Source organism: Enhydra lutris, unplaced genomic scaffold (genome assembly GCF_002288905.1).
Source record: "Enhydra lutris kenyoni isolate GAN:26980312 unplaced genomic scaffold, ASM228890v2 scaffoldscaffold18, whole genome shotgun sequence".
Lineage (NCBI taxonomy): Eukaryota > Metazoa > Chordata > Mammalia > Carnivora > Mustelidae > Enhydra > Enhydra lutris.
In genome coordinates this window covers 13,274,216-13,290,021 of record NW_019154102.1, presented here as the reverse complement: position 1 = coordinate 13,290,021, position 15,806 = coordinate 13,274,216, and the positions used below count along the sequence as shown (strand labels likewise).

Below are 15,806 nucleotides of genomic sequence, written 5' to 3'. Positions count from 1 at the left end.
CTGCCTACGGCTCAGGTCATGATCTCAGGGTCCTGGGATCAAGTCCCGCATCGGGCTCTCTGCTCAGCAGGGAGCCTGCCTCCTCCTGTCTCTCTCTGCCTGCCTCTCTGCCTACTTGTGATCTGTCAAATAAATAAAAAAAAATCTTAAAAAAAAAAAATAGAAGTGGCTTTTCTGATGGTCCCTCCTACCCTCTCCCACACCCTCCTATTCCCTCCTGAGGCATCAAGGAGGCCTTCTCCCTGGCCCCTTGGTGACCCAGTGAGAAATTTGTTCCCCCTATTCCCCTGTCCCCATTCTCTCATTTCCCTGACTTCTCTCTTTCCATGTCTTTTCTCCAGTGGCACACCTTTGGGGCCCACACTTCAGGACCCCAGCTAGGAGTGGGTATTGGGCTGTGTTTGGCCAGTTTGCAGCAGGAAGAACTGTTTTTCTTCACCTCAGTTAAAACTTACAACTCAGAAGGAGGTTCTTTATAAAGGGTGGTTTGGGTCTATCCTGTCATGGTATATGAACTGGGAATTTAACCATCCTTTATAAAATGAATTAAATAGCATTTATTTTCTGGCAGTTTGGTGTCTGTCTGCCTGTCTCTCTCTCTCTCATTTTTTTTTAATATTCATTTATTATAGAGAAAGGGGGGAGGGGCAGAGGGAGAGAGAGTCTCTAGCAGACTCCCTGCTGAGCAGGGAGCCTGACTCAGGGCCGATCCCACAACCCCAAGATCATGACTGGAACTGAAAATCAAGAGTCAGACACTCAACTGACTGAGCTACCCAGGTGTCCCATCTCTCATTCTTAATAAAATATCATTAGGGGATAGTCCACAAGTAACTTATAATCCATTATGTGTATGTAGCCTACAAGTAACGTATGACCTAATTAAGTGTACGCTTTAAGAAGCAACGTTGGGAATCGGTGTCAATTTAATTCATCTTTCAGTTCTAAACACCATATAACAGGTTTTTGATTTCCTACCAGGCTGATTTTAACACCCACATTTCTGAGGTGGACGAACAAACACATATAAGCAAGGAGGACTTTGTGGACTTTTCTGATATATACCACTCGAATGAAGAGTATTTTAGGAAGCTAGAAGAGCTGAAAGCTGCCCACTTGGAAACTATGGCAAAGTTAGAGAAGATGTACCAGAATAAATTAAATTTAAAAGAAGTTCAGCCAGTGATCATCAGGGAAGAAGCTTCTAGTGTCTCTTCCACGTAAGTTTGTACATAACATTATTTGTGGGCTGTAAAATGTATACTTAAAAGTGCAGAACCAAATTATTCAGAATATTTTCTCTCAACTCTCCCTTTGTGCTTTTAATGATATACAGAGGTTGGACTGTATTCAAAACGTGTAATGGCTTATCCACCAATGGCTTCTTGTTTTGAGAGTCATTTAGTCTTTTTTCGCTGACCTGCCACTCAAAGAACTATAGATATGTATCAAAATATTTAGTCTTGGCCATTTTAATTTTTATTTATTGTTATTTTTTAAAAGATTTTTAAGTATTCTCTACACCTAATGTGGGACTTAAACTTAAAACCCGACATCAAGAGTCGCATGCTCTACCAGCTGTGCCAGCCAGGCGCCCCTAGTCTGGGCCATTTTTAAATGATAAATATTAAAATTTAATTTTAAAAGTCCTTTATATTATGTGGATTAACATGAGCTTAGCAGCACTTGGGTGGCTCAGTAGGTTAAGCATCCTACCCTTGATTTCAGCTCAGGTCTTGATCTCAGGGTTGTGAGTTCAAGCCCCATGTTGGAACTCCATGCCTTTGGGCTCCATGCCTAGCATGGAGCCTGCTTATAAGAAAACAACACAAAAAACACAAGTCATTAAACATATAAAGTATAGAAACTGCTCTCTCTCTTGAGTGCTCCCACTCTTATATCTCAAGAGTGTACTTTTCGTTTTTTGTTTTTTTTTTAAGATTTTACTTATTTATTTGACAGAGAGAGAAAGATCACAAGTAGACAGAGAGGCAGGTAGAGGGACAGAGGGAGAGGGGGAAGCAGGCTCCCTGCTGAGCAGAGAGCCCGATGCGGGCCTCAATCCCAGGACCCTGAGATCATGACCTGAGCCAAAGGCAGAGAGTTAACCCATTGAGCCACCCAGGCGCCCTGTACTTTTCATTTTGATAAACTTTCCTGCTTCTGTTACTTGAAAAAATAATTAAGTAAAAAAATAAATTACACACACACACACACACACACACACACACACACACACATGCACACTCCCACACACAAACAGTTCAGGAGTAAGACATAAATCTAATTCAGGTTTTCAAAATAGTCTGTAATTTCTGGACCCATTTCTCCTATGAACTCTCTTGTTTTTGAAACTTGAGGCAGGTCTCTTAACTCATCCAGTTGGTCAATGCTAACTATGTATCTCCTGTGTGCCAGAAGTTGCCTGGACACTGAGGAGTCAAAAATCAAGTTGCCCTTAAGGAGCTCAAAAACTGTGCTCGCTTCGGCAGCACATATACTAAAAAAAGGAGCTCAAAAACTAACTGAGAACCAAAAATTGTGATACAACCTGATGTGACAGTGTTATGGAGACAGAAGAAGAAGCAACTGATCATGTCATGGTGTTGGTAGAGGGATACAAGCAGGAATTTTCTATGGAACTATCATATCCAAGTTCTGTATTAAAGGAGGAGTAGCTGTAGCAGATGCAGGAAGTAAGGAGTGGGCTTCTAGGCCACAGAAACCATGTGTGCGGTGGCATGGCAGTATGAGACTTCATGGTGTGTACGAGGAACTTCATATGGTTGGATATGACTCAAGATTGGTAACTGAAGGTAGAGAGAGGCAAGAAGTGAAACAGGAAAGGTAAAAGGGGACTAGTCTTTTCTTTTTTTAAGACTTTATCTAAGAGAGAGAGAGAGAGAAAATGAGAGAGAGAGAAAAAGCACGAGTGGGGGAGGAGCAGAGGGAGAGAGAGAAGCAGACTCCCCACCAAGCAGAGAACCTGATGCAGGGCTTGATCTCAGGACTCTGGATCCTGACCTGAGCTGAAGGCAGATGCTTAACCATCTGAGCCACCCAGGCACCCCATTTTTTTTTTAAGATTTTATGTATTTATTTGAGAGAGGGAGTCCATAAGTGGGGGAGTAGCAGAGGGAGAAGGAGAAGAAGACTTCCCACTGAGGAGGGAGCCCGACACAGGGCTTGATCTCAGGACCCTGGGATCCTGACCTGAGCCAAAGATAGACGTTTAAGCAACTGAGCCACCAAGGTGCCCCAGAGAGAGGCTAGTCTTGAAGGACTTTATAATCTAGACTTTGTTACAATGGCACATCATAGAAAAGTTTCAAGAAGGGGAGTGACCTGATGTATGTTTTAAGATGGTGACTCTGGAAAACATATGGAGAATTTAATAGAGGTTAGCCACAAGGAGCCTCTGCTGCCTCAGGTTCCCCTGAAAATGAGAGAATTGAATTAGATAATTTATAGGCATCTCTTAGCTCTATTCTAAATAAAAGTGATAATTACAAGGCCTATCTATCCAGCACCTATCTTCTGAGTATACCTTGATCTTTTAGTTCTTAATTTTTATATCTGGTCACATGCAACTGAGAGTATAACTTTAGTATTCTTTTCATACAGGTCTGATTCAGAAAAGAACTCCTATCACACTATCTCATTAATGACATCATTTTCAGAGCCTGATTTAGGGCAGCCTTCCTCCTTGACTATGTCTTCCTCTGAAGATGAGTTGCCGAACTCAGAAAAAGAGTATCCTGAGAAAAAGAGGGTGATGAGCTATGCTAAAGAACTCATTAACAACATGTGGACAAATTTTTCTGTTGAAGATTATATTCAGTATAAAGATGCTGATTTCCCTGCAGTTGAAAAAACAAAGAAGAAACCAAGAGAATGGGTGCCAAAGATTACAGTACCTGAGCCTTTTCAAATGATGATTAGGGAACAGAGGAAAAAAGAAGAGAACATGAAATCTAAATCAGATATTGAAATGGCACACCAAGTGCTCAGAGAACAAGAAGAATCAGAGTGTAAGAAAAAATTCCGAGCCAATCCAGTTCCTGCATTCGTCTTTCTCCCCCTTTATCATGACATAGTCAAGCAAAATGAAGAACGCAGGAGGCGTTTGAAGGAAAAAACCAAAGAAGCTCTTTTGGCCTCACAAAAACCATTTAAGTTTATTGCAAGGGAGGAACAGAAGCAAGCAATCCGGGAAAAGCAGCTGAGAGACTTATGCAAGTCTAAAAAGAAAACAAATCAATTTAAGGCCAGACCTATACCTCGATCTACTTATGGCTCAACCTCCAATGAAAAATTAAAAGAAGAAGAGCTCTATAGAGAGATTGTGACGCAGCTGAGGGCCCAAGAGCTTTTGCAGTATTCATCTCCTCTGCCTTGTAGGTCAGGTCGCAGAAGCTGTGCTCCAAGGAAGCTCAAGTGTCCTGAACAGGTTGAAAAGTTGAAGTGTAAACACAAGTTGAGATGCCAGACTGCCGATTTTGAAGACCTTCCTGAGAGATACCGGAAACATCTCTCAGAACAGAAGTGTTCAAAACTCCTAACCGTTGGCCGTAAACCGTCTGGTCTTCATGTGGCCTCTAGCGCATCCACTAAAAGAGAGAAAACTCTGGCAGACATTGCAGCAGATGAAGAACATTTAAAAGAAACACGGCCTAATCTCTCTCCAAGGCACAGACTGACAGTAAGAAGTGCAAGTGCAAAGCCTGTGCCTTGTAACTACAACCCTCCAGTGCCCACAGTGTCTTCCAGAGGAAGAGAGCAAGCCACGAGGTAAATGACTAGAATGTAGTGCCAACCGACTCACGGCTGCTAAAATAGTGTTTGTAGCTCTATTGATTTTTGTGTTGGTCATTTGGAAAATAGGAAGAAATAGATTTGGTAATATATTTTACTAAATAAGGCAGAGCATTTTGCCAGAGAGTGTCCTTCTAAGAAATGAGTATCTTTTCCATTTTACGAATCTCCAGGGATAGAAAAGATAGTCATCCTGTTGCTTTCCAGTTGCACAAGTCAGAGCCTTTTTTCAGTGTTTAAATTTTCCCATGTTAAATCTTTGCTAAATCACATTCTCATTGGCTTAAAGTGAATTAAGCCTTAGTTTGTTGCCCTCAGGAGATCACTTGAGGAAAAGAAAATGTTGGAAGAAGAGAGAAATCGGATCCTAACTAAGCAGAAGCAAAGAATGAAAGAATTGCAGAAACTCCTGACAATCCGGGCTAAGGCTTATGACTCACATCAAAGTTTAGCTCAAATGTCTAAATCCAGAGTCAAATCTCTCAGGTATCATAAAAGAATCCTGAACCTCCAGATCATTGGTTTTCAAACTTTCTTTCTTAATCAGTGGATACAATATATGAACAGATTAATTAGTATTTTAGTTTCTGGATTCGAGTTGCTATCAGTTACACTCAACGCACAGACACATGCACATTCACACTCACTCACCTCACCTCATGGTGAGGATTATAATGCCATGTTGATGAACTGAAACATTTTATATCATGGCCATAGTTAATAGTTGTAACCGTATGTCAGTATCTAATCTTTTCTTTTACTTTATACTATTTTTTTTTTAAAGTAGGCTCCGTGCCCAATGTGGGGCCTTAGTATGACCTGACCTGAGACTAAGAGTTCTGTGCTCCACCAATTGAGCCAGCCAGGGGCCCCTTCTTTATACTATTTTTGATAGCCCAGTACAATATTGAAAAAAAATCTTTTTCTTTTTAGTTTTTTTTTTTTTTAAGATTTTATTTATTTATTTGACAGACAAGCAGGGGGGGTGAGAGAGGGAGAAGCAGACTTCCCACTGAGCAGGGAGCCCGATGTCAGATAAAGCTCTTTTTTAATAGTTTGCTGTGTAATCTCAGAATATTCTTCAATAAATTGATCTGTAAGAGAGCTTTGTTCTAAGGTCTGCATGAAATCTGATATCACAAATGAACACATTGATGTCAATTAACATCAGTTATGTGATGTGTCAGTTAACACGTGTATGTGTTCAGCATGTGTGTTGAATTTCATTGTAGTTCTAATATAAACAAATATAAATAAATAAAAATATTTGCAGAACCCCTTCACAGAGCACTGGAATTCTGCCGTACAAAGTTTGAAAACCAGTGTTCCAGAGGAACATTTTTCTGTAAAAATGTTCATGTTTAAGTAGGAAAATATCTCCCCCCAAAGCTGGGTAAGTAATATGATTTATTTTTAATCTGATTTATAAGTACCACCCAAATCCCAAATCTATATTTGCTTTTAATTATGAGTTATTCCTTTTTAAATACATATTGTTTATAATAATAATTATATTCCTTTATAATATATATTATGTTTATATTCCTTATAATGTATATCAGTGTAATTCATGATAGAGGGAGAAATTTGATGAACTTGAGCAAAAATTTTTTAGAAATATACTCTTCATCCTAAGAAAGTAAACTGGATTTTTCATAATACCAATTTTGTGTATAATTAAGCATAATTATCATTCTGTAGTATAATTATTTTCTCTAATCCATGAAATCTTATTATCTTAGTAGAGTTAGTATGTTTTACATACAGGAAAAAGTGTATTTTATTCACTATAGGATCTTGTGCAAATAGTAAGTACATTTAACGTGAATTTATGTATTTTGGTTCCTTTTCCTGTCCATGTCCTATTCCCTTATTCTCTATTTTCCCCTGACCTGCTTGAATTTAATTAACTTTGCCACCAACCTATAGGAGATCTTTAGACTAAATTTTCTTGATTTTCTGCACTTAAAATTTGAGTTAAGAGGGCATTTATTCATTTCTTCAAGCCAATTTAATACATTATATTTTTAAAATTTCAGAAAATCAGAGTATCCAGACTGTTCCCAGGATGTAAAATGTGTGCTCTCACAACCTAGGGTTTTTATTCTGCATTCCATAAAAATTTACCAGTCTAGGAAAGGAATTGTGGTAAACTGTAAGCCATGCTTGTAATTTAATTTCTGATTTGTCATCTAAGCTAAATGTTCTATCTGTAAGCTGTTATTTCTTTTAAAATTCCATTCCTTTTATTTGATTTTAGAAAGAGTGAAAAGGAAAGGATGAGAGAATACCAACGAGAACTAGAAGAAAGAGAAGAAAAATTAAGACACAGGCCGCTACTATTTGAAAGAGTTGCTCAGGTTGTGTTTGTTGGAATTTAAGAGTTTCAGTCAACCTTTTTTTTTTTTTAAACATCTCTAGCTCCTAACTTACAGTCCATTTTTCTTACATGTTATATAATTTATTGAGACATATTATTGTTTCTGTGACAGGTTCATCAAATCAGTCAAGTAAGTTTGTGCTTAAATCTGAACATCAAAGCTAGTCAAGGACGCATGTCAGCTTGATACAGAATGTGCTGCTGATGCAGTCATAGTCAAAATAATAGTTTCACAACCTGTTTTTCATGGCTGGTCTTTTCTTTTTTTTTAGTACTAACTTAGTCATATATTAAGGTGAGTCTTCACTATATGATTTGGAAGTCCTTGAAGAATTAAAAGATGAATGTTTAAGAATTAAAAAATGAAACAAAATGCTAATGGAATCAGATTTCTTTCTGCCAGTTTTTTTTTTCAGTTTCATTGAGATATAACTGACCTAGAGCACCATGTACAGTTAAGATGTACAGCATGTGACTTGACATACATATATGGCAAAACGATTACTACCATAAGTTTAGTTAAAAACCCACACCTTGTGTAATACTGAACTTTTAGGATTTACTAAAATCTGACCTTTTGGGATTTACTCTCTTAGCAGCTTTCAGATACGCCATACAGTGGTATTAACTACAGTCATCATGTTGTACATTACATTCCCAGTACTTATTTATCTTATAATTAGAGGCTTATACCTTTGACTGCCTTCATCCAATTCCTCTGGTAACCACAATTCTGATCTGTTTTCCTATGAGTTTGTTTTTGTTTTTAGATTCCACATATAAGTGAGATCTGTAGCCCTTGTCTTCCTCTGTGTGACTTATTTCACTTAGCATAAAGTCCTCAAAGTCTATCCATATCATTGCATATGGCAGGACTTCCTTTTTAATGGCCAAATAGTATTCCTTGCATGTACACCACATTTTCTTTACCCATTCATCTTTTGATGGATACTTATGTTGTTTCCCTGTCTTGGCTATTGTAATTAATGCTTCCGTGAATGTGGGGTGCAGGTATCTCTTCAACGTAATGATTTTGTTTCCTTCAGTTAAATACCCAGAAGTTGGATATCACTGGATTGTATCATATTTATGTTTTTAACTTTTTGAGGAACCTCTGTACTGTTTTCCATAGTGGCCGTTCTATTTTACATCCCTACCAACAGTGCACAAGGGCTCCCTTTTCTCCACATCCTCTGAGCATAGCATTTGTTATCTCTTATCTTTTTGATACTAGCCATTCTAACAGGTGTGAGGTGATACCTCATTGTGGTTTTGATTTGCATTTCCCTGACGATCAGTGACATTAAGCACCTTTTGGCCTTTTTAGGTACCTGTTGGCCATTTGAGTATCTTCTTTGGAAAAATGTCTATTCAGATCCTTTGCCCATTTTAAATTGGATTATTTCATTTTTTGCTATTGACTTTTATGACTTTTTTATATATTTTGGATATTAACCCACTTTTCAGATATATCATTTGCAGATATTTTCTCCATTCAGTAGGTTGCCTTTTCATTTTGCTGATCGTTTTTTTTTTTTTAAGTGAGCCTGTAATTTTCATTCTTATCTACAACTACTGAAAGGACTTCCTTTTCATTGGGAAAATAATTTGGTCCTATGGACAGTGAGTCCACTTCCTTTTCATTGGGAAAATAATTTGGTCCTATGGACAGTGAGTCCTGGTTTTACTAAATGTATAGTTGGTTTTACAATCTTCCTCTAAGAGATTATCTGTCCATTTTGCATCATCTTCTTTGTACTCAGAAGGTAGGTCTTCTTATGGGTGACATAGTTTAACAATAGACAGGATCACTGGAGGTTACAGGTGCTGTGTTGTGATTTTCAAGCTGTTGCATTTGGAGCTTCCTGCCAACATTGCAGGACCATCCTTCTCAATGCACCAAGGACAGGGACATGGCTTTACATATTCAGGTGAATTTACATATTCAGTCTCTCAAAGTTTTGGGAACCCTTTACCTACAGGTTTGGACATAATTTTATGTAACACTTTTCATTTTAAGGGTGGGTTTCTTTTTTAAATATCTCAGTTTCAACTTTAAAGGGAAAAATACAGAAAAATTCTGTATTACCTAGTGGAAAGTGATTGACTTAAGCTCAAAATAGTTCTTTCCAGCTCCCAGCTGCAGGTTTTATGTCTTTCTGTCTGTCTGGTGGTTATATCTACACAGATTTCCCACAGACATCTACATTTATCTTGCCTCAAACTAGATCTTCCTCTTTGATTTCCTGTTTTTGTTGGGCCACAATTTTGGTGGCTGGGAACCACTTTTCCTCCCTCTTTCAATTGCCACTGAGAGACCTGACGAGTTTTCTTCCTAAATAATTTTTGGATCTGCCTTTCTCCATTCCTGAAGGTGAAATGCCATGTGAAGTCTCTATTATCTCCTCTCTGAGTTATTGTAATCGTTTGACTGGTTTTCCAGCCTTGCTCTTTGCAAAGCCACCCATTATATTTTCACTTTACCATTCCCGTTCCCTTGCCAAAATGTTAACCCTGGGTAGGTAGTAAATAACTTTTGGTAGTGGTGACAATCGTGCATTTTCATTGATGGTACTCATTCTCATTTTCAATGAATGGGATCAAGAGGTCTTGTCACTGACTTCTTCAAACAATACTACAAAGTGGGTATCCATGTATTACAGAGGAAAAAACTGAAGTTCAAAGGAGGTAAGTAACTAATTAGGTCTATAGGTAGTCAGCAATGGAGCTAGGATTGGACCCCAGTCCATCTGCTTCCAAACAGTTAAGACTAAGCTGTCCTGCCTTCTCCCAGAAGATACCTCCACGAGTCTCAGCGTAGTGAGTAGACCCCTCTACACTCTGATCCCTATTAACCTTTAATTGAGTAGATTCTAAATTCTAAACCAAATTCATCAGCCACAGCACTGCCCCTGCCCCCTCACCAAGGACACCCTTTACTTTCAGACCATACCAAACCACTAGTTTCAAACTTGAAATCTTTATTCATGCTGTTTCTGAACACTCTTAGAGCCTCTTCCTGTTTTTCCTCCTGATCTTTCAAGTCTTCATATAAAATCACTTCTTGCATTGTTTCCCAGGTCGGATCGGGTGCCTTTTCCTGTGTTTTTCATTACCCTTTGCATACTTCTGTCTTCACTCCTGCCACTGCTGTGTGGAATTACCTGTTTCAGGATCTCTCTTCCCTTCTAACTAGTTCCTTTTAAAAGTTGTGTTCAAATGTTTGTATTCCCAGCACCTAGCACCCAGGATAACGTCTGGCACAGAGGAGATGTTAATAAACATTTATTGAACCAGAACTGAACTGTCAGGATTAAATTAGCCAGACTGTGACCTCTTGCTTTTTTTCTGGGATTAGTGGTGGGAAGTGGAGGGGGGGTTGGGGGATGTGGGGGAGGGGGGGAGGGGGGATGAGAGCACCCCCCTCTTAGTGATGAGTCTCAGCAGGAGTGAGCAGTTGAGCCATGCTATGAATCCTGCTGCTTCTAAGCACTAGAGAAAGTGAGGCTGAATATGTAGCGTGTGTGAAATTAAACCCATAGAGAAATTTTAAATGTTGAAAACATAGATCAGTATCACAGCTCATTCTACTTCTGCCACTTCTGGCCCTCACATATACTGGTCCCTTTGTCCAAAAATACTTCTCTCTCCATATATACCCCCCTACCTCCCATAAGGACTTGTTACAAAAGAAGTATTCAGTAATTAAAGATTTTTTATTTAATTTAATTAATTTATTTATTTGACAGAGAGAGATCACAAGTAGGCAGAGAGTCAGGCAGAGAGGTTGGGGGGGGTGGGTGGAAGCAGGCTCCCCGCTGAGCAGAGAACCTGCACTGGGGCTCAATCCCAGGACCTGAGATCAGGACCGGAGCTGAAGGCAGAGGCTTAACCCACTGAGCCACCCAGGTGCCCCAAGAAGTATTCAGTAATTAAATAAGTAAAAGAGTTACTACAAATGAAACTTACGGTTATGAAAAGTATTTTTCCCCTTCAAATGAGGGCACTGATTGTAGACAAACTTTCATCATTGCATGTTATTTTGGTTTCCTGAAGAAGCAACACTAATTTTTTTCGCAATCTTTGATAGTAAAATCAAATAATCATACAGTTATTTTAATTGTTCCTTTTATCTTGTAGTCTGTGCAATTATTTGCATGGTGAAATGCAAGGAGGAAATGTTTATTTCAATTAAGAGTAATTATATACTATTCTCCTTCATAGAAAATATGTAAAAGTAATTAATTCTGTATATAGAGTGACTGGCAGTGACTCACCATTGCTTTGGTTTTGTTAACACAAATTAGTGCAGCTTTTTCTTGCAGTCTGTTTTGCTGTGACTACTGCTGCTAATTAACAGCTGTTATTTGATAAATTCACTCACAACTTTGTGCATTATCCATTTATTAGTGTTAATTGTGATCTTGCTGTTGTTGAGTTGTTCTCTCGCAGAGTAAGGCTATGATCTGGGACAGAACAAACCATGTTGTCCTATTTCTTGGAAATCACAGGGTTTATTAATTGAGTAAATTCTAAATTCTAAACCAAGTTCAAATGAAGACTTATGAGCACTGACTTGGGTATCATTTTAATGTCTTTTATATTTAATTTGCTTATATCAGAATATACTGTTCTTAATGCATTTAGAGTTAGGTCTGGGTTTTCTTTATTCTGCTTTACTGTCTTTGGAGCAGTTCTTATTTTCTCACTTTGCCATGACTTTCAGTTTCTCAAAGCTTGTATATTGGTGTTCATAGCCTCTGGATGCATTTTTTTAAAGATTTTATTTATTTAGGGGCACCTGGGTGGCTCAATGGGTTAAGCCTCTGCCTTCAGCTCAGGTCATGATCTCAGGGTCCTGGAATGGAGCCTCATGGAGGGCTCTCTTCTCAGCGGGGAGCCTGCATCCCCCACCCACCCCTGCCCCCGCTGCCGTCCTCTCTGCCTACTTGTGATCTCTGTCTGTCAAATAAATAAATAAAATATTTTTAAAAAAAGATTTTATTTATTTGAGAGCAAGAGAGAACAAGAGCAGGAGGGGAGGGAGAGAAGAAGAGGGAGAAGCAGATTCCCCTCTGAGCAGGGAGCCTGATGTCCCACTTGATCCCAGGACCCTGCGATCATGACCTGAGCTTAACTGACTGACTGAGCCACCCAGGTGCCCCCGGCTGCATTTTTTTTTAACTTTTCTGAAAATCGTTGTTATTCATAGTGGGTGCATTTTAGCAACAGTTTGAGTGTGTTTTTAGTTTTCCAGAACATCAGGAAATCACCGGTGACAGTTTATCCATTGTAATCAATCTGTTATTTTGGTTTGTCCTGTGGAACACTAGATGCCATGGCCCCTCATGATGCTGGAGTCCCTAGGTTAGCCAAATAAATATCTGACACCTGCTTTGCTGAAGTCAGGTTTCAGTTACCTTCACACTCCGGGATGAGCACTACTACTTAGAGAAAGTAGGATGGTGCCATGGAAAAGACCCAGGAAATGGTCAAGAGACTTGGTTCTACCACTCACTATCCTTGTGACCTTAAGCAAACTGCTTAACCTTAGTGGGAGTGGAGGGAGTGTTTCAGTTTCCTTATTTGTTAAATTCGGGGGTGAGACTGGGTGCTCTCCCACACCCTCTCCAATATGGGGTGCCATTGGTGCACTGGAACTGGCCCATTCCTAGTTACCTTCCTTCAGTTGGAGGACAAGATGGCAATTCTTGGCCCTATACTCATAGGAGGTAAAAGGTGACCAAAGCTGAGACACTAGTGTGAACCCCAGTCCTCCTGTGACTGTGGGAAGCCCGTGGTCTCAGAAACTGTGCTAACTCCTTCCTGTCTTGCTTCAGGTGTGAGAGGCTCATCACAATTTCACAGGTGCCAAAGCCAGGAAACAACATTCTGGAGATTTGAACCCAGTGCTAAGTTCTTGGTCTTTTTGCTGTATCCCTTGATTCCTCCTGATTAAAGATAACAGTGATGAATTTATCATCTTTGAGGGATTAGAGATATAGCATGTAAAGAATAAAAGTTACAGTAGGTACATAAACTAAAAGAACCCTCTGACAACTATCACAAACTTATTTTCTTCCTGGTGTTTCCAGATAGTCGTCAATAGTCATAAAGGTGTATTTTTTAAAAAGTATATAAAACAGGTAGAGTGCAAAGAATAACTATAGACCAAAACTCATGTGGCTACTACCTAGGTTAATAAACAGAACATTGCCAGCACCCCAGAAACCCTTTGTGCCCATTCCAAATCGAAACCCTCTCCTACTCTCCCAGAGGTAGCCACCATTCTAATTTTTGAGATTAACACTTCCTTGTTTTTGTTATTATTGTTGCTTGTGTTTTGCAGTTTTACCATCCTGTGTATCTTTTCCCACACAGTATAGTTTAGTTTCGCCCATTTGGGAACTTTATGTAAATGAATCATACATACTATACGTATTCTCTTGTGTTTTGCTTCTTTTCCTTAGTAGTATGTTCATGAGATCTGTCCATATGGTCATGTACAACTAGAGTTCATTCATTGTCATTGCTTTATTTTACTCTGTTGTATGAATAGACCACGATTTATCCATCCTTTTGTTGAGAGATGTTTGGGGTTGTTCCAAACAGTAGTGTCCTGTGTATTTTGGTACAGGTCTTCTGGAGCACATATGTGGGAGCTTCTCTGGGAATAGGCCTGGGAGTGGGATTGCTGGTCAGAAGGTCTGTGTACTGTCAGCCACCTGTGATTATTGGGTTTAATTTTCACTGGAGTTTTTAACCCCTACGTTTTTAATGGAAATTTAGTCTTCTGTTCTCCTCTAAAAAGGTTTGTCTTTCCTATAGAAAAATGCAAGAATGGCAGCAGAAAAGCATTATTCTAACACCCTAAAAGCACTAGGACTGTCTGATGAGTTTGTTTCAAAGAAAGGCCAAAGTGGAAAAATAATTGAGTACTTCAGCAATCAAGAGATGAAGAGCTTCGCTGAAGATAAAGAAAGGTAACATATATAAGATGTCTAAATGGTTTACCTTTGAAAAAATTCTTACCTGCCAGAAAGCATAAAATTCTGTCCTATATTTTTAGAATATCTTTTAACCTAACAAAATACATGTGAACTGTTTGTAAAACATTGATATTTTAACACTTGGCACATTCAAAATGACAAAATGACATGGTGATGAAGTATCTTGTTTTTAAAGGAGAGTAATTTAACTTTCTGACTGACATGAATGATGAAAATACTAAGATGTTTTCAAATGAAGTTTAAAGAGTCACTCAAGGTTGGAAATAGATAAGTTCCCAATTGGGAACTTATAGAGTTTTCTTGATAAATCGGAGCTCATACACTTGAGGAAGGAAGACTGCATGATGGCATACGTTGCAAAGGGTTTGTTGACCTTTAAACCAAATCATTTTTCCTTTGAAAGATTGATAAATTTCTTCCTCCAGCTTTGAGGAAGAAGAAAAAAGAGAAGAAAGAGAGAGTGGGGAGGAAAATCATTTTATGGATACGAACAGCCAGGATTCTTACAAGGAAAAAGAGGAAGCTGATGAAGAGAGCGAAGAAGAGAAATCTGTTAAGGAGTAACACAGTCCCTACGGCTCTCCCATCTGCGCCTGCACTGTCGATGGCAGCCGTGGGCCTAACCATCCATGCTTGTGGTGTGAAGAACATCTACAAGAGCCCTCCAACAGGTACAGGGCTCTTGAGCAAAGTCATCTGTAACCTGAAAAGGCCCAAGTCCAGCCAAACTGTTGTTCAGGTCATTTAGGGTAAGGCTCTGCCTAGTCAAGTTTTTTAATCACTCCTGATGGTTCGCAACTTTGATCTTACTTGTATTCTTTAAAAGAGCATTTGAGAATCATAGTTGTCACAAACTGATTGGTTAGAAAAGTATATGTTACTTCTGTATTTGGTGTGGAAACAAATGGCATGGCATTGAGAGCAGAAGTATTGGCTTTTGGTGATTCAAAAAAATTTTTCTGGAAAGTCTGAATCAATAAATCTTCAAATTATACTATTTGCCCATTCTTTTCCTCTGTGATACATCTCACAAAATGAATCCTCACACTTGTTTTACTGGGTATTTAAAGTTTCTTATCTGAGCCATTTTTTAAAAAGCAATAAAAAAGAGGGGTGCCTGGGTGGCTCAGTGGGTTAAAGCCTCTGCCTTTGGCTCAGGTCATGATCCCAGGGTGCTGGGATCAAGCCCAGGCATCGGGCTCTCTGCTCAGCAGGGAGCCTGCTTCCCCCTCTCTCTCTCTGCCTACCTCTCTGCCTCCTTGTGATCTCTGTCTGTCAAATAAATAAATAAAATCTTTAAAAATAATAATAATAAAATATAGAAAAAAATAGGTCCTTACAAATTTGCGTTCATTACTGTACTGTTTGCTGTTAAATTATCCACACTATCATGACTTTTTCTTTTTATCCCTAGTTTTATTCCAAATTATTTTTGATATGTAAATTATTAGAAAAGCTTTTATACCAGGTTTTTTTTTTTTAACCTTGTGTATTATGACAGAGGTAATTATAAAAATCTATGTTAAAATCTTAATTGGGGGTAAATATCAACACTTGTATATATGATGAAATTGTGCATAATAATTTGTCCAAGGCAAACC

The 15,806-nt window shown here is 38.8% G+C and overlaps 1 protein-coding gene across 2 annotated transcripts in view; it reads left to right on the top strand.

Annotated features, from left to right (window-relative positions):
* Positions 1-15,311, top strand: part of LOC111148036 (family with sequence similarity 161 member A) — a 26,956-nt gene extending 11,645 nt beyond the window's left edge. Inside the window, exons 2-7 of one of the 2 annotated variants that reach the window (XM_022504396.1) lie at positions 982-1,220; positions 3,625-4,791; positions 5,134-5,301; positions 7,076-7,175; positions 14,024-14,178; positions 14,631-15,311. In XM_022504396.1, the coding sequence (XP_022360104.1) occupies positions 982-1,220; positions 3,625-4,791; positions 5,134-5,301; positions 7,076-7,175; positions 14,024-14,178; positions 14,631-14,769 (1,968 nt within the window). In that variant the 3' untranslated portion in view covers positions 14,770-15,311. The remainder of the gene's footprint in view (positions 1-981; positions 1,221-3,624; positions 4,792-5,133; positions 5,302-7,075; positions 7,176-14,023; positions 14,179-14,630) is intronic. The other variant, XM_022504397.1, reaches the window with a different exon arrangement.
* The last annotated feature ends 495 nt before the right edge of the window (positions 15,312-15,806 follow it).